Source organism: Sitophilus oryzae, unplaced genomic scaffold (genome assembly GCF_002938485.1).
Source record: "Sitophilus oryzae breed Bouriz unplaced genomic scaffold, Soryzae_2.0 scaffold_1059_pilon_pilon, whole genome shotgun sequence".
Classification (NCBI taxonomy): domain Eukaryota; kingdom Metazoa; phylum Arthropoda; class Insecta; order Coleoptera; family Curculionidae; genus Sitophilus; species Sitophilus oryzae.
In genome coordinates this window covers 1,782,284-1,809,173 of record NW_022145681.1, presented here as the reverse complement: position 1 = coordinate 1,809,173, position 26,890 = coordinate 1,782,284, and the positions used below count along the sequence as shown (strand labels likewise).

General features: G+C 32.2%; 1 protein-coding gene across 1 annotated transcript in view; it reads right to left on the bottom strand.

Annotated features, from left to right (window-relative positions):
- Window positions 1-26,328, bottom strand: part of LOC115876632 (synaptotagmin-7) — a 656,049-nt gene extending 629,721 nt beyond the window's left edge. Inside the window, exon 1 of the mRNA XM_030892482.1 lies at window positions 26,099-26,328. Within this exon, the coding sequence (XP_030748342.1) occupies window positions 26,099-26,328 (230 nt within the window). The remainder of the gene's footprint in view (window positions 1-26,098) is intronic.
- Window positions 26,329-26,890: the final 562 nt, after the last annotated feature.

Sequence of the window (26,890 nt, the reverse complement as noted above, 5' to 3'; positions counted from 1 at the left end):
ATATCGATTTTCGCGGCGCATTTTAACCTGCTAAGTGTAAAGCCATTTATCGCTAACCGAGTACCCAGCTGTGCAGAGCTTTTTCTAAAGTGGTCCGACTTTTAAATAGCTTTCGTAGACACGATTGTGAGATCGCAATCTACTTTGCTCGGTCTAGTCTTGATATACGTATAACCAGAATTACTAATGGTATAATTATTCTAAGTAGCCGTATGCAGCGAAAACCTAAATAGATAGTTGTTAAACATTTCGTACAATTTTCTTTGGAATTTAGTAGTAATAGAAAATTTTATGTTTGCATGATATTTTCAAATACGCCAATTTAAAAGGTGTATATTTTGAAGGTTGCGTTGTTGAGCATTGGCTATTAAGCTATCTTGTACACTTTGCAGCAAAAGAGGTTCTAAAAAGAACAATGTTCGACTGCAAGATCTAGTATAAATTTTAAAGCTTAAAGTATCATATCACAATTCATTTATACCAAAAACTCGTAATATAAAACTAAAGTCTCAAAACGAGTGACAATGTACAATAAATAAATAAATGTGGCAACTTGATATTTTTTACAGCAGAGCTACCACCTGAATCCCCAGCGGGAAATTTAAATTCCAGTTTTCATTCCAGAATATGTCCATGGTTGGCAACAATGAATTTAAATGAATCCGATTACGTAACTAAAAGTTGAATTGGTATTGCTAGTAAAAAAATATAATTAGTGAACATTTAAAAAACCTTGTGTTATCTAGAATAGAAACATTCCAGGAAACCATGTTGATTAGTGATGATATAAAAAAAATTGGCGCCGGGAGGCACGTATAGCCGCCCATACTAAAATATGTTAATATAAAGTTGGTAGGCAGTTCTTTTAGTTTCAAAGTAAAGGAATTCTTCCATTTTTTTTATCTCAAAAACTGCGACTTTGACTGATTTTGATGTTATGACAAATTTTGTTGCAAATTATTAATAATGTGAATATGGTAATATGATGAGTTAATTATTCCTAATCTTAAATTAAAAACTGCGTTTCGAATACTACACTACTGTAATTTTGGAGTTACGATTTTTATAAATTTTTAACCCCCTCCCATACCCATACCCCCTTACCAACCCCCCACCCCAACCATCCAAAAACTAATGGCCAGATTCTCGGGTGCCACAGTATTTTTGTGCCAAATTTGGTTAAAATCGGTTTAGCCGTTTTTGAGTTATCGTGTTACAGACAGACGGACCGACGGACAGACGGACAGACGGACAGACGGACAGACGGACAGACGGACAGACGGACAGACGGACAGACGGACAGACGGACAGACGGACAGACGGACAGACGGACAGACGGACAGACGGACAGACGGACAGACGGACAGACGGACAGACGGACAGACGGACAGACGGACAGACGGACAGACGGACAGACGGACAGACGGGCAGACGGGCAGACGGACAGACGGACAGACGGGCAGACGGGCAGACGGGCAGACGGGCAGACGGGCAGACGGGCAGACGGGCAGACGGGCAGACGGACAGACGGGCAGACGGGCAGACGGGCAGACGGGCAGACGGGCAGACGGGCAGACGGGCAGACGGGCAGACGGACAAACGGACAGACGGACAGACGGACAGACGGACAGACGGGCAGACGGACAGACGGAGGGACGGACAGACACCATGAAAATATTTTGTATTTAGGTCATTTATGACCCAAATAACTCATTTTGAGTGAAATTATAAAACTGTTTTTTGCCGATCTTAATAGACTACCATACCTGTTGGTATGGTCGGTTAAAAAACAATGTTATTCATGGGTATGTGGTGATAATAATTTCAATTTGTATGTAATTTCAATTGTGTAATAAAAACAAACAGTTTTAAAAAAATTATACCGATGAAAATTATAGGTACAGTATGATCGAAAAAAGGCGTCAGCGATGGCTATAAAATGAAGATCGCTGATTTTATATGTAAAATTATATTTCCAACTCAACTGGACACCGTTTTTTTGCGATCATACAGTATTTTAGATTAAATAAAATCGAGTAAACAATATTTGAAAAATTAAAATAAACGTGAGTGAAAAATGTTAATATGTGTACCTATATGTGAAACTTTTGATGAATACATCAGCGGCTGTTCTAATTAAGTACATATATCAAAGTAGCGATTTTTAAAATATTTGTCGATATCTCAAAGCTCCGATTTTTATTGCTGAAAGTCTGCAAACTAGTTTTAATTAGCCACGACAAAAGATCAATATCTATTTATAAACATATATTTCGAACCCCAGCAATTTTGCGAAATAAACAAAGGTATTAATTTAAACTTTTGAAACAACCCCTATTAAAATAAAGTATACTGAAACTTTACACCTTTCGAAAATTAAGCACTTTGTTGTTTATAGAGTAATAAAAGTAATGAAATTATAAGAATATATTTTTGAGACTGAATTATTAAAAGTGGCTTACCCTTGTAACTTCTTTATTTTTTTAGATAAAAAAAAAGATTTGTGACATTAATATGACATTAATAATATGACATAAATCAGGATTTATTGACGTATTCGATTGTTTTCGGTCGTTCTCCAATTCAACAATTGAATTATAGAATTTCATTCCATTTTCAAAATTCTATAATTCTGACCACAGTGTATATCATAATAAATGATATTATGTACTACCTACTACATTTAGTAAATAAGATTTGATATTTTGATATGTTTTTCAGATACGTGCTCCGTGCTCCTAAAAATCACCTAGAGAAAAGAATGTTGCGGTAGCGCTCTGCCAATGCCCTGCAGTGTTTTCTTTGAATTTAAATAAAGAGACGCCCGTTATTCTTACTTTTGTAATATTCCTCTTAACCTTCTTTAAAAATAGAGACGCGTCGACAGGAGTGATCTTACATCGCCTGAATAAAGTATTTTCTCGGCTTTGTTTACCTGCCGATGTTAAGAATGCATTGAAGTAAAGATCTGACAAATAATTTTGATGTAAGAAATGGTGAGGCAGACAGATTAAAAAAGCTTTTATAATTTATGAGATATCAAAATTACAAAATGTGTGTTTTGGTGCCAGGAACTGAAATAGTCACTGCCATTTCATTTACAAGATCCTTAAAATTATCGTCGCCAGCATCAGGTATTTCGTCCACAGGCTGTAAACACATCTTATCAAACACTGTTGACATCCGAAGTCTACGACCTTGCTCTGACTCGATATCCGTAAATATACCGGGGGAGGTCAAATCTATTAATATTTGTTCTGACAAGAAGGCTATTGCTGCCTGTAAGTCTCTTGGGCTGAAAAATGTGGAAATTATTGTGGAGGAAAGTGCGAGGAAAGATGGTGTGCTACATATGGACCCGTTGACTACGCCTGTGGTTCTGACGCAGAATTCGGATGAGGCAAATGGGAGGACCCTATGGTATTGACTCAGCTGAAATGGATGTGGATCTTTCTGCCTTCAGGTCCTTCTGACCTACCTTAGGACTTGTTGTAGACAACTCGTTAAAATGGGACTTGCACATCGAAGCTTTATCAAAGAAACTAAGCGCTGCCTGTTTTGTACTAAGATCAGTTTCTAAGGAACTTAACTTATTGTTGCGGGCCGGTGTGGACTCGACCTAACCTCACAATATGGCTCGCCCTCGGATGACCTTAACATCGCATAGACACCGCAATGATTCATTCGTTCGAGAAGAATCGAGTCCCACTGGAATGGACTAGTACATACGAGAACATTCGAAAAACCTTCTCTACGCACCTAACGATCTATGGACAATTCTAGAGTTCTTTACCTGTCGGTATAAAAGCCGGCGGCGGTGGCCTACAGGGGGCAGTTATAAATATACAGTTGTCGCGCTAAAATTCAAAATAAATTCTTAGTTATAAGTCGTTTGTAAATAGTTCTATAAGTCTTTCATCGTTATTATTTTTGTTAATTAGTGTTAAATAAATAGTGTTTAAATAAATTGTGACTTTCTATCCACACGGAACCGACGAAAAACGTAACATTATCAACCTCTAAAATAACCTATTATGCCCTTTTTGAGTCACATCTTCGTTATGTCCTTTCATTCAGGGGTACTTGCTGCGCAACAAAATTTAATTGTATTTTCAAACTTCAAAAGAGCAGTTCGATATTTATTGGGACTGAACAGTAGAACTCACTGCCAGAATTTCTTTAAAAATTTCTAAATACTGACTCTTCCTTCTTTATTCATTTTTGAATCCGTTTGCTTAATCTGCAAGCATATAAATATCTGCTATTCCCGAAAAGCCGCCTCACAACTATCCACTTAGGAATAGCAAGATCTTTATCTGCCAACCCCGAGCTCAGAACTAGTTAAAGGCACAATACTGTATACTGTCAAAAAGATGTGCAATCATCTGCCTTTGAATATCAAGTCGCTTTCATTCTTTCCCGTATTTCGCAAAGCTCTGAAATCATACTTACTGAAGAGAGCTCTATATGCGGTAAACGACTTTTTTGTTGATGTTTTAATCATGAATAATTTTGAATTTTGAAATTTTGATCATCTCACACACTGGTTAAAGGTCTAGTATTTAATATTTTATAACTCGTAAATGATTATATTCATTTACAATTTTCATATTGTAAAATTTTATTGATACGTAAATAAAAGCGTATGAGGGGCGTAAATAAAAAGTTCAAAAAAAAAATTAAAAAAGACCATAGACAACAAAAATATATAAAAATAAATTAAATAGTCGAGATGAACAATCTCTCATTCTCTTACCATAAATAATCATAAAACACTCTCTGTGGTAAAATGTTTGCCTTATACTAAAAACAGAAAGTTATTAATTATAAATACATTATTTTATTGAATTACAATTTTAAATCATAAGAAAATGCCATTTTAGAAAAACGAAACTCTAGTAGTAAAATTTCTTTCTATATGCAAAATTGCAGTATGGTAATGTTATGGAGAATGCACAATCTCATTACTCCTACCGTTAAATATGCAAGTAATAATGCCAAGTTCAGCTTAAAGCTAAGCTAATAATTTCGCAACTTTAGGATACTTTAGGCAGTTAGTTGCTCTAGTTCAGTGCAATTCTATTACTCCTAACAAACATTGAACTTAATATCCTTGTGCCAAATGGAAAACTAAAAGTTCGCGCGTTCACTGTCAAAGAGACAAATCAATAACAAAGGAATAGTAAACATAGGTAACCAATCATTTGTATGTAATAAATATAGTTCAGACCGGTCGTCTCACTAAAGCAGAGCAACTGATTCAGTGTTGCTAAAGGATTAAGGTAATGTTACTACACATTTTCATTGAAAGCGGTCAGTTATTAATACTATTGTTCATTTTAGCTGAATAATTAATGACTGAATGTATCCAACTAGCAAAATGAAATGTACAGCACAAACAAAGTTTTTCCGTCTTTCAGTATGACTTACAGGTGAGTCTGACTTAATAATTAAATATACGATTTTGAGTTAGGTACTCTGTTTGAGTTAATAACTTTGCAAAAACCTTTTCTTATAAAAAATGCATAGACTCATTTGTCCCATTTGAATGTATCCAACTTGCAAAATGAAACGTGCAACACAAACAAAGCTTTTCCGTCTTTCAGTAACACTATACTTCAGTAAGACTTACAGGTGAGTCTCACTTTAAATATACGATTTTGAGTTACTCTACTTGAGTTAATAACATCGCAAAAGCCAAAGCGTCTTATAAAAAATGCATAGACTCATTTGTCCGAGGGGTGTCCCACTCGGGTAAAAAATGTACACGTACTGCCAAAATATCCTTCCACTGCTAAGCGACTACCAATGACTATGAAGAAGACTGCCTATGACTGCCAATTATTATAGGCGACTGCCATAAGACTGCCAATGACTGCCAGCGACTGCCAAGAAAATGTACATGTAATTCCAATAGTGAGACACCCCTCGCATTTGTCCTATGTCTAGTGATGGGAAAAACTGATTAATTTGAATAATCGAGTACTCGATTTTTGAATAGAGCGAAATATCGCTGGTATTTAAAAATACGGTTTTTCGCCCGTCGCTTGTTGCTTGTTGTACTCGTAACGCCAAGCAGTAAGTTGCGTGCGCAGAGCACATATTCTTTCAGTGATGAATGGCAAGTAGCAAGCGACGAACGATTCGCTTGATCGCTTGCTTGATTTAGTTTTTTTCAAGGCATTGTCGATGTAGGTCGTAAATTTTTTCACTCAAATACGCAACGGATAACGTCGTATAAATTTGCTACCTGCAAAGTATGAAGAAAATTCGCTCGGCTTTTTATCGAGTATGTCATTTTTTGCTAAAATTTTGAGAACCACTGGATCTTTTCTGGATTTTCTTTCTTGTAAATTTAATCTAATGCCTATATTGCCATATTATCAACAAATTATGTTTTTTAACTAAAAACTAAAAAGATTTCCTAATTTTTTTTCAAAAAATTTTGATTTTTCGAATTTTCAATTTTTTTTTCAATTTTTTCAATTTTCAAAAAAAAGCTCATAGGCGTGTTTCTGGGGTGGAACTATACTACCAGTTAAAATACTTACACTTATTTCTGGGACACCCAGTATATTTTAGATCATCTTAGAAAAGCCTCTTTTATTTTCCATTGAGAGATTATCCCTTTCTCTTTTCTCATTATAATTTGTGTATTATTAAAGTCAATTTATTTCAATGACAAAATACATATGACAAAGTTCTTACAGCTTTAGTGTATATTATTAATAAATAATATTTTCTTGCCCGAGTTCTAGCTTTAGCTGTGTATTTTTTCCAATTTCGAAAAATCGAAAGTAGACAAAAAAAAATAAAAAGTAGAAAGAAAATTGTCTTGCTTGTCGTAAAGGGAGGAACCAAGCTCCACTCCCACAACCGGTTAAATAAATTACCGAAATAATGGTATATACATCTTATTTATAAAATGCCTAAATTTACACAGTCATTAAAGATTTCTGAGGTCCATAGCCTGAATTAATAGAATTAATAATATGATCACATAAAGACAATATATACCTAGCATATTTTATTATTATTCTGGAATTTACTCTTATTCTCCCCATTCTCAGTGAACTGGATTGTATCGATCCAGATGAACTTACGCAACAAAAATTTGTATCCGGCACTGTACAAGCAGAAATTGCCCACCTTTGTTCCACATTCACATTTGCAGAAGTAAAACGAATATAAACTATTATTCTGAACTGGAACTGGACTAAACCTTTTTCGGCATTTTATTATGGTCTGCGAGTTAGAGATAAAAGTTAATGTTAGTTTTTATAACAGCAAAATTCTTCCACCCTTAGGTTTGTTATTACATCATATTTATATGATATTGCGATTTTAGATATCGGAAAATATAACTCTCGGCAGTTTAAAAGAATAATTCTTTATAGGATTTTTATAATATCTACTATTTTATTAGAAAATCCACTACTTACTTGCGATAGACTACTAACAAAAATTTCTACTTATACAAGGTCTTCCAATATTCCTTGGGCACAGAACTACTATGTATATTTGGAATCAAAATAAGTTCATTGGGCACAATTTAACTCTATACAAAAGTGCTTCGTTTGTCCGTTAGAGAGCATCAAACTTTAAAAAAATAAACACATTTTTTAAGATAAGCATTTTATTTAAGATATTTATACGCATTTTCATTGCCGCACTCCTTGTTTAGATGACTACCAAAGAGAAAAAAATATTTTGTAAAACATTTATTTTGCACTAAATACCTACTAAATACAAATAAACTGTTCTATTGATAATAATTATAAAAACATGAAAACTTATTTATTATAAATGTTAATGACACAGTTTGAACAATCTTTCAAGTAAATGCCTGATGAAGCATAAATATTCATTTTAATAGATATCATAGTACGTATCATTGAATAGAAAGCCCAAAGAGCAAAATCCGCTACTTATAAGCCTTCGTTATAAGTAGCAGATAAATTGGAAAAATATGTTATGAGTACCTTTTCATTTCCATAGTTGTGTACTTTTTTTTGGTGCACCATTTTTCATACTTAGAGTATGTATATTCATACTTCTGTTTCGATCTTGCTGGAAGCAATCCAGAAATGGCTCTGAATGTCTCTCCTTCAATGTCAGAGGGAATACTTTCCGAATCGCTCAATTTTTAAACTAGTGACATCAATATTATTTACTGTCATATTGACATTGCCATGCATGGTGTTATTTGAACAAAGGGATTAAGGTAATTGATTTTTAGGATAGGTATATAGTTAAGTACAATAATTTTTAAAATTCATTGTGTGTTTTTATAGCCAGATGTAGATAAAATATTGTACAATACACGCGAGTTAACTCATAAGAAACAGTGTTGTTCTTTATTCTTGTGGTAATGTAGATAGACAAATAATAAAGGCTGAACAAATAAGATAATTACGTATCATTGCGCGAGGGCTTGTATATGAGATATGTATTAATAATACAACATACTACATAACTACACACGTAGAGGTTAAATCTAATCAATGCTGTATTGTAGTAGGGGCAGTTAATACTACTTGTATATTACCATCCTAATGTAATTAGGGAGAGAACATAATGGACACTCACTTGTTTAATATTACCTATACAGGGTATTTCAAAAAAACATGTGCCATCTCTCGTGGGGAGATTCCTCATGTAAAAACAAGATTTATTTTTCATATCAATATAGGTCCAATTTCTGCTTTGCTTCGTAGCTACAGGCTGTTAAAATCTTAATAATTTTTCGATTTATTATAATTTTCTTCCAAATACTTTTAGTGATTTGAATAAAATTTTGAGGGTAAAAGTTACTATAAGTGTAAAAATGCTAAAAAAGTGTCGATAAATTCATCAGGTCAGTGTATATTGGTTATCACTTACGGATTATTTTCAAAAAAAAAATGTGCGCAACTGATTTTTTTCTCTTTTGATATCAAAATTGAGTCGGCCGTTTAATGCCAATTAAAGGTTTGTTCTCACAGCTGTAAGAAACATATTTCCAACAGATAATCATGCGCCATAGTGTAAAACGCGTTCGCACAGAAATTTCTGATTGGTTTCCAACCAACAGTATGCTGTTCACACAGAAAATTCTGATTGTTAGCTGACAGCAACTGACAGTCAGACATGTTTGCGGATCTTTTGCAAGTAAAGTGTCCGGCGCATGCGTATTGCGACCCAACGCCATTATTGGTAAACTGGTAAACTAAACATTTGGTAAACTGAACCTACAAAAGGTGTGTTGTTTTTGTTTAGTGTTTTTTTTTCAAAAAATAAAGAAAAGAAATGAGCGATTTTGAATCTTCCGAAGAATCCGAGGCGTCCGAATTTTCGGATACAGACACAGACCTAGAAGAGCTAATGGAGGAACAGGTCAGGCCCAAGAATCAAAATTACAAAACATTAAAACATTAAAAAGAACAAAACCAAAAACATTAAAAGATGTCTGGTTAATTCCCAGTTCATTTTCTTCTTTATTCGGTATTACGTAGCAGTTAAAATTAGTTGTATTATTAGATCAAAAAAGAAGAGTAGGGGATTCGCTGTTCTCACAGACAGTTTGAAATCGATCAGAAACTGCATTATTTGAGATCTGCGCATTAACACCGGTTTGGAAGAAGTCACAAACATGTTGGGAACACGCTGTGAGAACAAACCTTAAAAGTGATCTCTTGGCATTTTGTCGAATTCGGCCTCCTTGACGAGATAAAAGGAATTTTATGAATCACAAATAATAAAATTAAAATAAAAATTAAATTAATAAATTATATATTTTACCTAGTTTATTATTAAATATTATTACTATTAGATATTATTACTATTAGTCCAACCTACAGCAATTTCAAATAAAAACATTATGGTTTTTAAGATAATTTTACAAAAAAACTAATTTTAAAAAGTTTTAACATTCTGTAACTCTAAAACTATGCATTTCCATACTCATATTTATAGGAACTTTTTTCATATTTTTTGATGAAGAATCAATGAGTACTTATTTAAAACTTTTGATATTACATTTTTTTAAAAGTTGCTATTAGACTTGGATCAAGGCAAATTAAAAAAATTGCGTTTATCTCATCAAGGAGGCCGAAATCGATAAAATATCAAGAGATAACTTTTAATCAGCATTAAACTGCTTACACTACTTCGCTAACAAAAGAAAAAAATCAGTGGCGGACTTGCTTTCTTTGAAGAACTATTCCACTAATAACCCATATACACGTCCCTGGTGAACAAGGCGCCACTTTTTTAGCCTTAAAATATGTCGAATTTATAGTAACTTTTACCCTCAAAATTTGAAAGTCTAAAAGCACTTTGAAGAAAATTATAATAAATTGAAAAAATATTAAGACTTTAACACCCTGTAGCTAGGAAACAAAGCAGAATCAGACCTATGTTGATATGAAAAAAAAATCTTATGTTTACGTGAGAAATCTCCCCACGAGAGATGGCACATGTTGTTTGAAACACCCTGTATATTGTAAAGGACTATAAAACAATATCAAGTCTTAAGTTTAATAATATTCCCCTAAAATATACAGGGTGTCTTAAATAACTGCATATAATTTTCAGGGCTGGTAGATCTCGATAAAAGAAACATATTTTCTCTTTACCATTTTTCAAATAAGTCTAAAATAACCGAGCTATTTAATTTTCAAATTTAAAAAAAAATGATTTTTTTTGGAAAAATTTTGAGAGCCACCGGATTTTTTCTGTATTTGCATCCCTTTTAGTGCCGTAACCATAGAGAAAGGCTGTAACTATGGTAATACCAGAGATTAAGAAATTATACCGTGGAAAAATTTGCGGTGAACAGGCAGTTCTAAAAAGTTTTCGAAAAATATACAGGAAAATTAAAAAGGAAATGCACGATTTTTAACAGATTTTTTTGGCGAAAAAAATCTCATAGGCCTGTTCCTGGGATCGAAATATACAACTCCTGAAAATATTTGCCCTTATTTAAGACTCACCCTGTATAGTTCCTTTAATTATTTAATTAAAAAAAAATAATTATAAATTTTATTTAATAAATAAAAATAACGTTAAACATAAATTTGTAATTATATTCCATTGTTAATTTTCGAGTCTGATTGGCAACTATTAAGGCGGGCGGCCACTGCGAGCGAAACTAAACTAAGCGAAGATAAGATTTGTAAAAATCAGCTTCCATACTTTTTAAGGCGTCAGCGGCTACTTGAGCGAAACAAAACGGAAATATATGAACGAAGATTTGAATCGTAGTTTAGTTTCGCTCGTTTTAGTTCGTGACAGGTTCCAGCGAATTTTTCGCAGCGATTAGTTCTATGATAGCAGAGATACAATACGAAAACTTGATACTGAATACTGAGCGAAAATCGTTCCTAATGGAGTTCCCATTTAATTACCGTTTGTTTTCATATTCTTAGCTTAATTTAGTTACGCTCGCAGTAGCCGCTCGCCTTTAAACTATTAAAATGAGATTAAGTTTCCAATCGTTGCTGACTAATATTAATTTATTTAAAGATTATTTTACTCTTTTAGGAAAAAATGTCTTATTCGTTAAATATGTAGTTTCAATATTATATTTAACAAACCAAAACTTGGAATATATTAAATTTTTAAACAATCTGTTATGTATTTGTATTTCTGGCTTTGATATATGTACCTAAGCTATTTAATTTAACATCAACTGCTCCAATAATATTTTAAAACTAATAAAAAATATTTACAGAAATTAATACGTTTCTTTTCAGGGCATGATCTTTAAACCATTATTTCAATAACACATCGCTAGATTAAATAAATTTAACTAAAAATATTATATTATTACGAGTATACATATATGGCATTAATATTAGTATTATTAATAAAACATAATTAGTATATTAATTATTAGTATTCCGCAAATTCAAAAAATAAACAAATTTGATATGTTTTTTCGTACATTCGAAATAAGCATTTTATATTCATTTAAAATTAATCGGTCAGATTATAATTTTAATTTCTTAAACCTAGGGGACGTAATCTTGAAGACAATACCACGAACACAACACAAAGGACACACATACGTACATACAGCAAAAGTTCTAAACACCAAAGAGGAGACCACGATCACAAGCATCTAAACATTGATTTACATATAAATTACCTTATAGTGTTAGCAATGCTGCAAAGTTATAAAGAAGAGTTAGTATAAGTTAATAAAAGATCAGTAAAGGACATTAAAACAGAGTAGTATCAGGAAAGAAATCAGCGTTTACGATAAAAACATTGTTTTCTTTCTCTCAACAAAAGTACTTGTACATTTTTGTAAACTACAGTTTTACTTGTTCCTATTTTTTCCTTTTCCTAAATATTTACTGGAAGTTACAAAAACGTACTGTGAAAATAGAGGAAAATAGATGTTCATGATTGAAAAAGCACAAGTACCTACATATTCCAGAGATGTACAAGATATCTCATAAATATTATCTGAAATACAAGTTACAAGATAATTCTAAGCAAAGTATGTGAGATATCAGTTACAAAATACTTTTAGAAAAGGTATTTGAAATACTAGTTAAAAATACGTATTTTAGAAATACTTTTATTAAAATAAATTATTTTTTGAAATAAAACACTTATTTTATTTGGCTTATAACATTAATAACAATTATAAACAAGTTTTATATGAATATACAAGCGCAGATTATACAGATTATAATCTTTGTTTATTCTTTATTGTTTTTCGTGGTTCCAATTTTCGGAATCGGGCACTAGTTAGGTTACTAGTACCGGGGCCGGCCGGCGAGATCTTTTATTTTAGGTTATGTTTGAATTGTTTTGAATTATTACTTTAGTTTTATTAGGTACTTTGATATTGAAGTAGCTGGGATTAGTTTTAATTAAATAAATATGGCTCAAAATATGGATTCCACCTCTTCCAATATTAAAGAACCTATAAAGAGGCTTAGGTTTACAGCAGATGACGACTTAGCCCTTCTAAGAGAATTTGTTGCTTGTTCAAAACCCACTGGCAGACATTGAACAATAAAGCACTGGAAATAAGCACTTTAGCCCTTTAGTTTTAAAATACCTAGTAAACAAAACAATTTCAAAGTTTTAAATTCAAAGTTAGGTTAAGTTTAAATATCGGACGCGACGCGAACAGAATTCTTTCCGATCCGATAACTATAAATGAAGAGAGTTAATACCACCTCACGTAAAGGAAATAACACCTGGCCTTATTAACGTCCATGCTATTCGGTTTAGCGATATCTCTCTATTACGCTGTTTATTGTTATTTTACGCGAGTTTATTTTTGCGAACAGGAAATTTTACTTGTTTACACATCGTCATAAAAAACAATTTTCGTACCACGAATTAGGGATAAGATTTTTATCTGTATACATATAGTATACTAAATCTGTGTTACAAGACTTATAATTAGTGATGTTGTATAATTTATACAACTCAAGGGAAACTTAACTACTACGACTATTATTGTTTTCCAAAAATAACTTTGATCGTTAGCTTTAAAAAATATGTGCCTACCGCAATGACTGTTCTAGCCAGTAAAACTGTAAAATTAATTTAAGAAATATATGATATCTATTATTCAACTAATTGAAAGATGATGATATCCTTAAGCAAAAAAATAAAGAATCTTAAAGGAAACTGAATTAATTAATATGCTTGTCAAGTGGCGAAAAACGTTCTTTCAGAGAAAGCATGGCCATATCGACTACATGGAAATACATTTATATTCTAAATGCGTTAGCTCCTAAATGAATCCATTGTTGATGCTACTTACATTTGAACTTCCACTAAAATTTTAAAATTACTAAAATTATTTTTGTCCTCATATACCGCGTACATCTCCATGTTTTCTACTACTTTCTTATTTGGTTTCAATATATAGTATGAGCTACAAATCATTCAAAAATTAGCTTAAATGCATATTTAGTAGGTCATCTAAACTGTTTTCTGAGATGGGGCTGTATAATTTTGATATTAGAGATTTTGATATTTGATTTTATGTTTTCCTCTATATTTTTCTACCCCTGTTAATTTTGTCATGATCTTTTACGTTTATAGTACGTAATTCTATTAAGTCCACCTATTTTGCAACCTATATTATTTTGTAATTCCTAAGATCTTCTAACTATAACTTAAATATTAAATTATTATACACCAATATTTGACCTGCGGATGAAATCTTTGCGTCTGTGGGTTAGACCAAGTCTATGGAAGGCCAAGCCTATGGCGGACAAAACCTCTCACAGGCCAAGTCCACGGACTTGATCTGTGAAAATAGATTTGTGTAAAAAATCGAAGGATAAAGTCAGCGGACTTGTAATGCTCCTTCTTTCTTTCTAAGCGACAGCTTTTATTCAGATAAATATTTATCTCTATAAAAACCGTTTTAAAACATCGAATATAGAATTGGGCAAAAATCTAATTGGCAGACCAAGTCTGCCGATCAAATTACGAGAGTTTTGGTACGTGACAGGCCAAGTCCGAAGGCCGGTTCCGTAGGCCGGATCTTCTGGTGTATGGATCTTCTGGTGTATCCATATCCTTGACTCGGAAGCCAGTTGAATTCAAGTCATTTGATCAATTCATTTGACTTGTGTAAACGCGGCTTTACGTTTATTTCTCCTTTCACATATTTTAACTTCATCATTTTTTAGTTTAGAATTGGTTTAGAACATTGTTTTGAATGTACAGTCTCCATTCTGAATATTTATAATTTAGGATATTTCAATTTTTATTCACCTATGATATTCACGAAAAAGGTATTATTATATTTGAAAACTAAAGTTTAATATATATTCTCCAGATATGTATGCTTTTATTCTATACTAAGGGCTGGCAAAGGTTAGTCTTGGGTCGAGACTTCCGTATGTAAGACGAGTACAATTCGTTTATAATGTACTGAACAAAGAGAGAACAGTTAACACGTTGCCACACGTATGAAAGGAATCGAGAAACTGTGCACATTGCTAAGAGACGTGGAAGGGGATATAGCAGATTTGTCGTAGTTGACCGGTCGACCCAATCAGTACCTCTGTCAGTACTTAAAGTTCTAGGGAAAGGTGTACATCATGCGTTCAGCTTCACGATTTAATTACGTGTCGTGATACTTTGTTTATTTATTAACGAGTAATTTTCCCCATAGCTTGAAAATTTTTAAGTGCAAGCTAGAAACACTTGCATTTTTGGTAAAAATAAGTGGAATTGAGTTGGTTTTCGACAGTGGTCGGTCTATTAGAACTCTGAATTCAAAAATCGATATCTCGAGATCTATTAGAAATAATTGATTGTGGTTTTTTCAAAAGCTTTCTTAATATTTCTGCTGCATTTTCTTCGTAGACAGTAAAGTGAAAATCTTTATCAATAAAAAAATTACAGGATTGCTGAAAATTGCTATGCTCTAAAAGTAAATAGATGGGTTGTTTACCATTTTTGAATGGAAAAAAACAAACATCGATTTTTTCTTATGTAAACATATTGTAAAAGATCCTATCTTCAAAATAAAAAAAGTTTCAATATCTAAAATGTTTCTTCAGTTATGGCGTATTATGTGTTAAAAAGTTGAGTTTTTAAATTATCGCGATTACTGACGTTTTCTCGTTTGTAAAAAAAATGAAACCTTAAAGATATCCTTATAATTCCATTTCAGATGCTCAGAAACATTTCTAATGATTTTATCTAGTTATCTTTTCGAAAAAAAAGTCTTTTAAAAATAAGCGGTTTGCGATCGTAATTTTACTTTACTTGATAGGGAAAGGCGTACCGGCAACGCCGCAACAGCACTCCGTCGCATATCTCTCACTCCGACTTAGTAAGATCCCTATGCGATTTACTTCCACACATGTAAATACCGACCCAAGAGTAACAGTTGACAGCACGGTATAAGTGGGTGTGTTTTTATATACGTGTTCTTCTAAATTCTCTCAGTTTTTCGTTTCTTTTTTTGTGTTTAGGTTTTGTGTGATTAATCCTATTCTCTTAAATGCCATATCTTTTATATTTCAGTGGTTTTCACTCATGATAAATAATACCTATATATACGAGCTTGGTGCTCCTGAAACAAAAAATATAGCTATTCTATTTCATGTCTACTTCATTTATATAAAATCTTATAAGCGTTTTTTCATATTTTGCTTTTAATGTGGTTTGTTCATTTTTAACAAACATTTCATCTTTTTCATAATAGCAATTAGAAGTTGAGAGTCGGCAAAGATGAAAGTAAAAATATATTTCTTTCATGTGGATATACCATAGATATTCCTATTTACTAATTAAAAAATTAAAAATGATTGTGGAAAACTGTCTAACGCGAATGTTGTATCTCGAGACATAAAACAGTAAGAAATATTAATTTTAAATTACATTTTGAAATATAGTTAGAGTTATACCTACTATACCGGGTGCGTCTCAAAAGTGTCTCATCCCTATAACTTTTTTTATTTCTTCAGATAAAAGGACGAGATTTGGTATGTTAGTATATGACATAAATTAGGATTGATTGACGTATTCAATTCTTTTTGGTCACTTCCTGTTTCACCGGAAATTACTACAACTTTTGATTTTTAAATGTCACCCTCAGTACTTTTTTACTTTATTCGATAGAAAATGACATTCTGAATAGAATGACATATCATATGTTAACTTTTGACATTATCGCTTAATAAAAAATTTTATAATTAATTATATTATTAAAAATTTATTTTTAATAAATAATAAAATATTTGAAAATATGTAAAAAACCAGATAAATTATGCTTGTCCAAGCGTTTTCCCGAAAGACTAACCGTTTTTTAAATAACAAATATTGTAGTATTTTAGGAGCGTTTTCGCTCTCTTGGAATTTGAGATTCGAGAAACCCCTCCTTATCGAACCTCTACACACCACAGTCAATTCGTTTGCCAAAAATCAGCTTTAAACGTCAAGCAGTTTAAGCAGAATCGTGATTACTCAATGGTCATATTTTATGAAACAGCATGTATAAATTTATAAAAAATCTTAAAATATGTAAAACAACAAAATAAAATATATGTGTTTAAGAGTTTTTCCGAAAAACTCACCGGTTTTTAAATAAAAAATATTTTAATATTTGAGGGATAGTTTCACCCCCTTAGAATTCGAGTTTCGAAAAATCCCTTCTTATCGAACCTCTACACCCTAAAGTCAATCTGTTTTCAAAAAATCAACTTTTTACGTCAAGCGATTTAAGCAGGATCGTGATTAATCAATGACCAGATTTTTCGAAATACCCTGTATACATTTTTAAAAAATTTTAAAATATGTAAAAAAACAAAATAAAATATACGTGTTTAAGCGTTTTTTCGGAAACTTGACCGTTTTTTAAATAAAAAATATTGTAATATTTGAGGGGTGGTTTCACCCTCTTGGAACTGGAATTTCGAAAAACCCCTTCTTATCGAACCTCTACACCCTAGAATTAAACCTGTATACCAAAATTGAGCTTCTTACGTTGAGTGGTTTGAGCAGGATTGTGATTAATCAGTATGTCAGTCACTTAAGGATTTTATATATTAGTATAGATTAATAAGTTTAAAATATCCACCGGAGATATCTATTTAATGTTTTTTTTTTAATTTGGGACACATAGTATTCTTTCATTAAGACTATAGTAAATTTTATCTTTTATATTATACCTACAATTTATTGTTCGGATATAAAAGGTTTTCATTGAGTAATTTTTAACTGTTTAAACCAGTAGTTCCCAAACTTATTTTTCTCGTGGACCACTTTCAAAATTTTACTGGTTTCGGTGGACCCCCTGCTGCTACATTTCTACCACATTCTTAAAGTCGCCAAAAAATAAAAATTGTGTCACTTCTGAGTTCTGTCCCTATATTCCGATATGTAAAATAAAAACGAAAAATGGTACATTTTATATCACTTTATTTATTAAAAGAATAGAATTACAAGAAAAAATATTAAGGTAATATAGGTTCAGGTCATAATTTTAATTAATGGGAAGGATGTATCTGATGGAGTGTCAGCAAACGATCAATGTTTGGCTTTATTTTTGTGAGCAATAACCGCAAATCCCCCGCTCTGTGATGTTTAATTTGCTCCTTTTTTTTGTTAAGAGGTTTGTAACGGCACTAAAACTCCTTTCGACAAGGTATGACGAGGGAAAAGCTATTAAAAATTTCCTTGCGATTTCCCACAGTCCAGGATATTTTTCGGGTATTTCTGCTTGCAGCCAAAATGTTGGGTAGCCTTTTCTAAATTTCACCTTCAGCTCCTCATTAGTGCTTAGCTCGAGCAGCTCCTCTTGTAATACAACATTGGCCACTTCCGTTTCATCAAATGGATTTATGATCCATGGTGGTATATCCATCGTCAGTATATCTTCAAACCTGGTTTTGAAGTCATCATGCAGAGCACTTAAATGTTGACTGTAGGTATGGATATCCTCATCAATACATTCTACCTGCGACAAGTTTGGAAATTGAGAGAATTCGCGCCGACTAATGTTTTGCTTCATAAATTTCAATTTCCCAAGAAAAGCCGAAATTATCCCCTTTGTTTTTATTAAATTCAGGCTGTCCCCTTGTAACTGCAAGTTAATATCATTAAATTTTTTAAACAAATCTGTCAAATACGCAATGTCTGCTTTGAATTTGATCAAGTTTTCTTTTAAATCTGGATCTCTACTTTCTAAGAACTCTAATATGGAATCGAAAACAGAGTAAAATCTCGTTAAGCATGCACCTTTCGACAACCAGCGTACTTCAGTATGTAAGAGCAGTCGTTGGAAGTCTTCATCATTTTCGTCGCACAATTGAGCAAATAAACGCGTATTCAATGCATTGCTTCTGATTTTGTTGACAGCTTTTATTACAAAATGAAGAGATTGGTTCAACCTGTCACTTAAATGTTTTGCCACAAGATGTTGTCGGTGGATTACGCAATGAATAGCTGTAAGTCCTGGTATAATTCTTTTGAGATGACTTATAAACCCACGATATCGCCCGACCATTGCAGGAGCTCCGTCTGTTGCCACTGAAATAATGTTTGTAAATGGGATCGATTTTTCCGTAAAAAAATTACTCAGGACATTAAATATTGATTCGCCTTTAGTGTCAGTCTCCAAAGTTCTGGCAAATAGCAATTCTTCGTGAATTTCTTCCTCAACAATAAATCGGACATATGCCAATAGTAATGCTTCATTACTGGGTAACGTTGACTCGTCCAGTTGTATAGAAAAATGAGTTTTTTGCAGATGATTGCACAAAAAGCTTTCGATATCAGAGCTCATTTCATCAATGCGTCTTTGTACAGTATTGTTACTTAATGGAATTCTTTTTAGTACGTCAAATGGAGATTTGTGCAAAACAGTTTTTAAAACCTCTTCAACAGCGGGTAAAATTAATTGTTCTCCGATAGTGTGCGGTTTTCCAGATTTTGCTATAAGTAATGAGATATTGTAAGATGCCCGCAAGCCATCATCGTTACTTTGAGATGTTGAAGCGAACATACTGTGCATGGTGGGTCTCTTTCCATATTTTTCTTTCAATGTTTGAAAATATTTTAAATCTTTACCTATTTTATCAGTATGACACCTTTTTAGATGATCTTCGAGCTTTGATGGTTTCATAGAGTCATTGCTCAAAACTTTGTTGCATAATAGGCACATGGGCAATTGTTTGTCTGCCTCTGATGGAACAAAACCATATTTCAAATAATCGATACTATATTGTCGACATTTTTTCTTTGCTGTAGCCATGTTTCGTGTCAGTTACCTTACCTGTAAAAAAAATGTTTTAGTAAGCAAGTTTTTTCTGAATATAGGTATCACACCGCAGCCTTTGTCAGCACGCGGAAATAGAATTACGGCTTGTAAAGGGACCAACTAATAAAACCGCTGAGACAAATACAGACGTTTTCACAAAACGGTATCAATTTTAAAGTACATAATTTACCACTAATTTTTAATAGTATAAATAAAATTGGTGTACTCAGTATCGAATACTGATCATATTTGTGTAGGAAAAATAAAAGTCGAAATCCCAAAATTGTCCATAAAAACGATAACTAACATTTTATTAAATCAATGAGTTCACGCGCTCCGTGTATTTGCGTATTTTTTGTCTGCGGCTTCATTGTTAAAACGTGACAAACTGGCATCGAAGTCCAAGCCCCGCCCTTTCCCGTCGCCCGCGCACCGCTCGCTCTTTCCGAAAAGGAATAGTTTTGATAAAATAGTTACTTCAAAACCAATTTAAAATGATTATGAAATTACTGTTTTATAAAATTAGTAGTTATTTGCAAGAAAAATTACAAAATTAATTGCTCTGCAATATTGCTTATTCGGCCTTTTTAGAGAGGCAGTGTTTCTCTCGTGAAAAACAATTGAATAAAACGTGCTGTGTTTGTCTTCAAATCGAAAGAGGACAATTAAAATATCTGTAAGTTACTAAGTTACCTATCTATACAGGCCGTTGTGATCAACCGACTAGTACACGTAAACAAAATACTTAAGTACTAGTATAACAAAAAAAAAGGTAGGTTACTTACTTTTCTCCGGCACTAGCAAACACAGATATAAATTTTCTCACAACTTTTTTCCAAATTCCGCCTTTTTTCGAAATTCCGGAAACAAATGAATGCGTTTGCCTTTGGCATCAAGTATTTATAGTGGTGATCAAGTTCATGTCTGAACAAGCATTAAGCATTGTCGGGCGGATAGCGCTTTGCAAGTCTGTACACGAAATTGTACGTAATATCGAATACGCAAGTTTGGACAAGTAACAGTCGCTTGCCTTATTAAAATATTATCTGCTTAGATAGGTACTTAAAACAATGTAGGTAGGCCCTTATAAAAACTATGCTTACATTTTTGCTCTTTACTATCAAAAGCAGATAAATTTTCGTGGACCCCCATTAACATCTTATGGACCCCCATTTTTTGTTCACGCCTACGTAGACCCCCAGCAAGTCTCCCGTGGACCCCTGGGGGTCCACCTGGACCACTTTGGGAATCACTGGTTTAAACCATAGACTTAAAATAAAATATAGACTACACTATTTACATCTCAACGCGGACAAACAACCTTTTTTGTACACATGTTTACTTCTGGGTACAGTCGACCGAGCCTTCCTCATCCAGCCTATGTTGTCACGTCTTTAATATTATCAATATTTTTTTTCTTGTTATACACATATATTGAGATATTAATACTACAGTTTAATAAAGTAGGTTTCAATATTCCAGAGATGTATTAAATAGTCCTTATACTACTAAATTATAAGTCGGATACTGTTTAAAAAGGATAAGTTCTTTACAATATGACAACACCGATTAGAGGCGAGGGAGCCTATTCATTCATTTATTACCTTGTAGTACGTGTTGCACGTGTGCGGTAAAGCTTTGTTGCCGCTATCTCCCCGGCTGTATTAACGAATTTTCTTAGCTTGTAGTCCTTAAGTATTTATTTTATTGACTTTTTCTGTTCAAGAACTATAAAATATGGTTCGCCAGTGCCTAATTTGCAAGAAATTTGACTTAAATAATCCAATTAAGTCTTGAAACGACTTTCGACCGGTAGGCAACTCTCAATTTACCCATTAGGAGTCAGTGGCGTTGTTGTAGAAAGGCGCTTATTTAGATAATATTTTAGTAAAATGTAAAATCTGAATTTTTTCTCTTACATTACAATATTGACTTACTTACATTGTAACAAAATCATAATTATAACCCTGTTAATAATTAATAATGTTTTTATTAAAAATATATTCCGGTTTATTCTAAAATTATCTTCAGAATCTAAAATAACATACAAGAATTTTAAAATGATATTACATTATGAAACAATATTTTTTAAGATACCGGGTCGTCTCAAAAGTGGCTCGCCCCTATAACTTTTTATTTTTCAGATACAAAAAAAAATTGTATGTTAGTAGGTATATGACATAAATTAGATTTATTGACGTATTCAATTGTTTTGGTCTCTTCCTGTTTCACCGAAATGATTACATCTTTTGATTTTTAAATGGCACCCTCGGTATATTGCTACTTTATTCGATAAAAAATGACACTCTGAATAGAATGACTATCATATGTCAACTTTTGACATTGTCGCTTAAAAACAAATCGTATTTTAAACTTCAATCTAGGGTGCCATGGTGTTGTTAAAAACACTAAGTTTTAATCAAGGAGCCTTGGAAAAATAATTTTGATCGTCTAATGGGTTTCGTGTCTTGTTTAGGCCGGTTAAAAGATGTACAAATCGTAGTTTTAATCATACATATGTCAATTTTTTCAAATGGAACAAGGGAGACTCATTAGCATATTTGAAAAAAGCATTTTTTATGAATATATTGATACCACACACTTGGTATTTCGAGTCAAATTGTCGTTATGAACCGCGTGTTACAATTACAATTAAAACCATATGCGAAAATGTCAAAGTTGACATATTATGCTATGTCATTCTATTCAGAAATCAATATTATTATTAAAAATTAAATTGTTATCATTTTCTATCGAATAAAGTAGAAATATACCGAGGGTGCCATTTAAAAATTAAAAGTTATATTCATTTCCGGTGAAACAGGAAGTGACCAAAAACAATTGAAGCGTCAATCAATCCTAATTTATGTAATTTTTTATTTGAAAATATAAAAAAATTATGAGGATGAGCCACTTTTGGAACGCACCCGGTATAATAAAGACAGTACCGAGTTAAATAAATGTAGTTTTGATATTATCCACTTCCTATCACCTTCCTTGCTTTAATGGAACAGATTTATGTTTTCTCTAATTTACATAATAAGACGTCACTTAACCAGAAAAAAAATTACAAAAATCATATTTTTTTTTTCTCTCCCTGTCGCCGATTCTATTATATCTGTGAAATAGATCCTGTTTTGATTAATATTAGGGGTTGTAAATATTTGACTAAAATTAATAATTTATTATTAATTTCAAAAATTACGTAATTTCGATTATAAAATTTCTTCTATAACGTGTTTTTTATTATTGTTATCCTTTTTGGACTCTAAGACGTTTTTTTCTAAACTTTTATTCAAAAAACCAGTCCTAATATTTAATAAAATATTTAAATACGATATATTTTTAATTTAATTATAGCTTCATTAAAATAAAAAAGTTACCCGGCTATGATACGGAGAGTTCAGGTGTACTTGAGAAACGAAAGACAGTGTTGTGTTTCTCGGCAGAGTCGTCAGGGAACGACCGTTATGACATAGACAACCTATATATCGCTCGTGTCGCACTCGTTATAACCTAAAACAATAACACAACAATAACAAGACGTTGTCTGACCGCATGTTCCAGCTATTTATGAATGAGATGCTCAGTCTATATTTTATTTTAAGTCTATGGTTTAAACATTTATTTTATTAACCCGTATTTTAAAATTCAATCTAGAGTCCCATGGCTATGTTTTTTAAAAAATTCTTAATCAAGGAGCCTTGGGAAAAAAAAATTGATCGTCTAATGTTTTTAGTGTCTTGTCCTGGCCAGTTAGGAAATGCTCAAATCGTATTTTTAATCATATCTCAATTTTTTCATATGGAACGAGGGTGGCTCATTAGCATATTTGGAAAAATCATTTTTTTATGAATAATTTGATACCACACACTTGGTATTTCGAGTCAAATATTCGTTACGAACCGCAAGTTATAATTTCAAATACACCATATGCGAAAATGTCAAAAGTTGACATATGATATGTCATTCTATTCAGAGTGTTATTTTCTTTCGAATAAAGTAAAAAAATACCGAGGGTGCCATTTAAAAATCAAAAGTTATAGTCTTTTCCGGTGAAACAGGAAGTGACCGAAAACAATTGAATACGTCAATTAATCTTAATTTATGTGATATACTAACATACCAAATCTCGTTTTTTAACTGAAAAAATAAAAAAGTTATAGGGGTGAGCCACTTTTGAGACGCACCCGGTATATTAATATTAATTATTAAGAGATTTTTATTTTCAGCATTTACTGCAGTTTTTAACAAAACATTATTTACAGTAATTTCAAATTCTAATAGAATCTTTTAAAAATTTAATACTTTTTCTTTTGAATCTATCACCTCATAATTTCATATAATATGACGCTAATATATTAATAAAATTCCTACAAATAAAATTATATTATTTGAGTTCTTGGCAGCTTCGATTTATTTAGTAATAATGGTTTCAATATTTTCTCTACCTCTTGTACAATGTTGTACTAATAATTTTTTGAAAGTTAAATTGTTAACTGGAAGATTTTGTATCAAATAACAAAAATTAATAAAGGAAAAAATATCGCATTCACATTTAGAAAATACATTGTAAAATTTTGGTGGTACATATTTTGAATTAAAGCTATTTAAAATCAGAAATAATTACGTAATCATTAAATGCACGCTTACGTTAAGGTGAGGGCCATCTAAAGAGAAAAAATATCAACCAGTTTTTCAAATGGAAATGGAAATCCTATAGTATTGATTTCCTCTAAGCTAAAGAAGAAAGATACCCGAGTAAATTTTCCTCGGTTGGTGTTTTTGCCGCCAGATGGCCTATTCCACGCGAATAAAAATCAATAGTTTTCAAACCGTATTCCAAAAGTGCCCTCTAGGCAACAGTATTTTGAACTGTGTTTATTGATATTATTTTGAAATTATCACGATACCTACCTACTTGTAATTAGGTTAAAAAGCTATAAAACTTTTCTAATCCAACTTTATACAGGGTTGTTCACCAAATAGGACACGGAATATTGTAGCTAAATGATTAGATTTTTGCAAATTGTAAGTTTTGGGTTCGTTGAAGGACTATGAGAGCTACAATTTAAAAATATCTTTACAAGATACAGAGCGTCCCATTAATGGTATAAAGATTTAAAATAAGATTTAAATAGTCTTCTTTTTGTGTACAAATGGGCTAATAATATTATCGTTCTTAGCACCTGTACATGTTGTACATTTGTTCCTTAAAAAAACAGTCTAAAATGTCAATTCCATAGGTATATTGATAAATGGGGGCTAAATTATAAAAAAAATGAATTTTCTACGAAAACTTGAAGGTATAGGTAAAAAATGGTATAATACAATTTGATAGACAATTAAATTGTGCATCTGATTCTCCTAAAATATTCAGGGCGTTCATTTTTAATTAAAAAGATATTTCCGTTTTAAGCTAGAAATTATTTAAAATAAATTTTTAGAAACTCTGTATGAGGTAGTATTATTTTTATTATTGCAACTTACAACACAATAACTGATTAATAAATACACTCACTTCAGTAAATATTTAGTATTAAAAACTTTGATACCCTAGGAGAAATGAAGCCTTCAATGTTTTACTGCAATTTCATAAAATTGAAAATATTTCAAAAACGGTAATGACTGGCTATTTCTAAAAACGAGAGAAATATTAGGTTGTTTTATCTTTATATCGAAGTGGGTGGGGGAAGAAGAAGAAGAAGAAGGGTCTTGATTTTGTGATTGACCTATTTGCCTAATTATTTATAACTCAATATAATGTTGTATATTACTATTTATATCTGTATAATGAAAGATTTCTGAATAGGTAAATTAACAAACTGAACTATTAACTATTATTATTAATATTCTTTTACTCAGTAGTTTTATACAGGTGCGGACGAAAAGTTATTAGTCTTCAAAATAGTTAAAACACATGTAGGTGGCGCCCCCTACAAGTTGGAGTCATTGACATTAAAATCAAATTGCTCATGTCAAAAAACTCCCAGACGCCAATTTTTATCCAAATATTGAAGAAATTATTTGGAAAAAATCGAAATAAAAATGAAAATTCTACACCCTGTATCTCCGAAGCTAAGCCTTTTAGGACATACATTTATACGAACTTTTTTGCTTATTTTTATCTGCAGTATATGCTGCCGAAGTTTCCGGAATACCGTTCGGGCCACCCTGTATATCCATTTTAATGCAAAATCTGATCGGGGATTTTGTATGTAAAATTCGTTAACGAATAGAAGTTGGGAAAACAAACTTCTCGAAAAATGCCTCTTAATGATGAAAAGACGTGTACTATATATTAACATAAATACCTATAATAAGAATATATAAACCAGGCTATAATCAATAACCGCTTACCCTAAAGTCTTCGTCGATATCAGTGGAGTTTTCAGGCTGAGGAATCCGTTCAAACGCGACTTCTTATCTTCGGCAGCGATACGATTCCCTTCCGCTTCTTCTTCTTCCTCTTCTTCGCGCTTGCGGCGCCTCTTCTGGAAGAAATAGCAAGCAGCTCCAGCCCCGGCCAAGATAATCAGCGCCGCTATGGAGGAGAAGACCGCCGTCAGAATTACATCCCGTTTTTCCATCATCAACTGAAAAAAAAGGAAAAAAAATCATAATTTTTTATTTTTTGAGTTGTGAAAAAATGGCAATTTAGTTTAAATAATCGTAAAATATATCGATTTTAGCGTTTTCTAGTATAAAGATTTCAATTTATGACGTCATTTGACAGAAATAACAAGAATTAAAAGTGAGGTTATGTGGTGGAGGGGATGAAAATTATAAAACGTAAATAATAGATTAAGTGTATAGATTTAAATTTTTGAGTTCATTCGACATTTTTAGTATACAGGGTGGTCCGAACTGTATTCCGGAAACTTCGGCAGCATATTTTACAGATAAAAATAAGTAAAAAAGTTTGTATAAATATATATCCTAAAATGCTTAGTTTCGTAGATCAGGGTCTAGAAGTTTCATTTTTATTTCGATTTTTTCCAAATTATTTCTGTAGTAACGTCAATATTTAGATGAAAATTGGTGCCTGGGAGTTTTTTGACATGAGAAATTTTATTTTGATGTCAATATGATTCCTACTAGTAGAGGGCGCCACCTACATGTGTTGACCTTTGAATAAGAAGACTACCCATA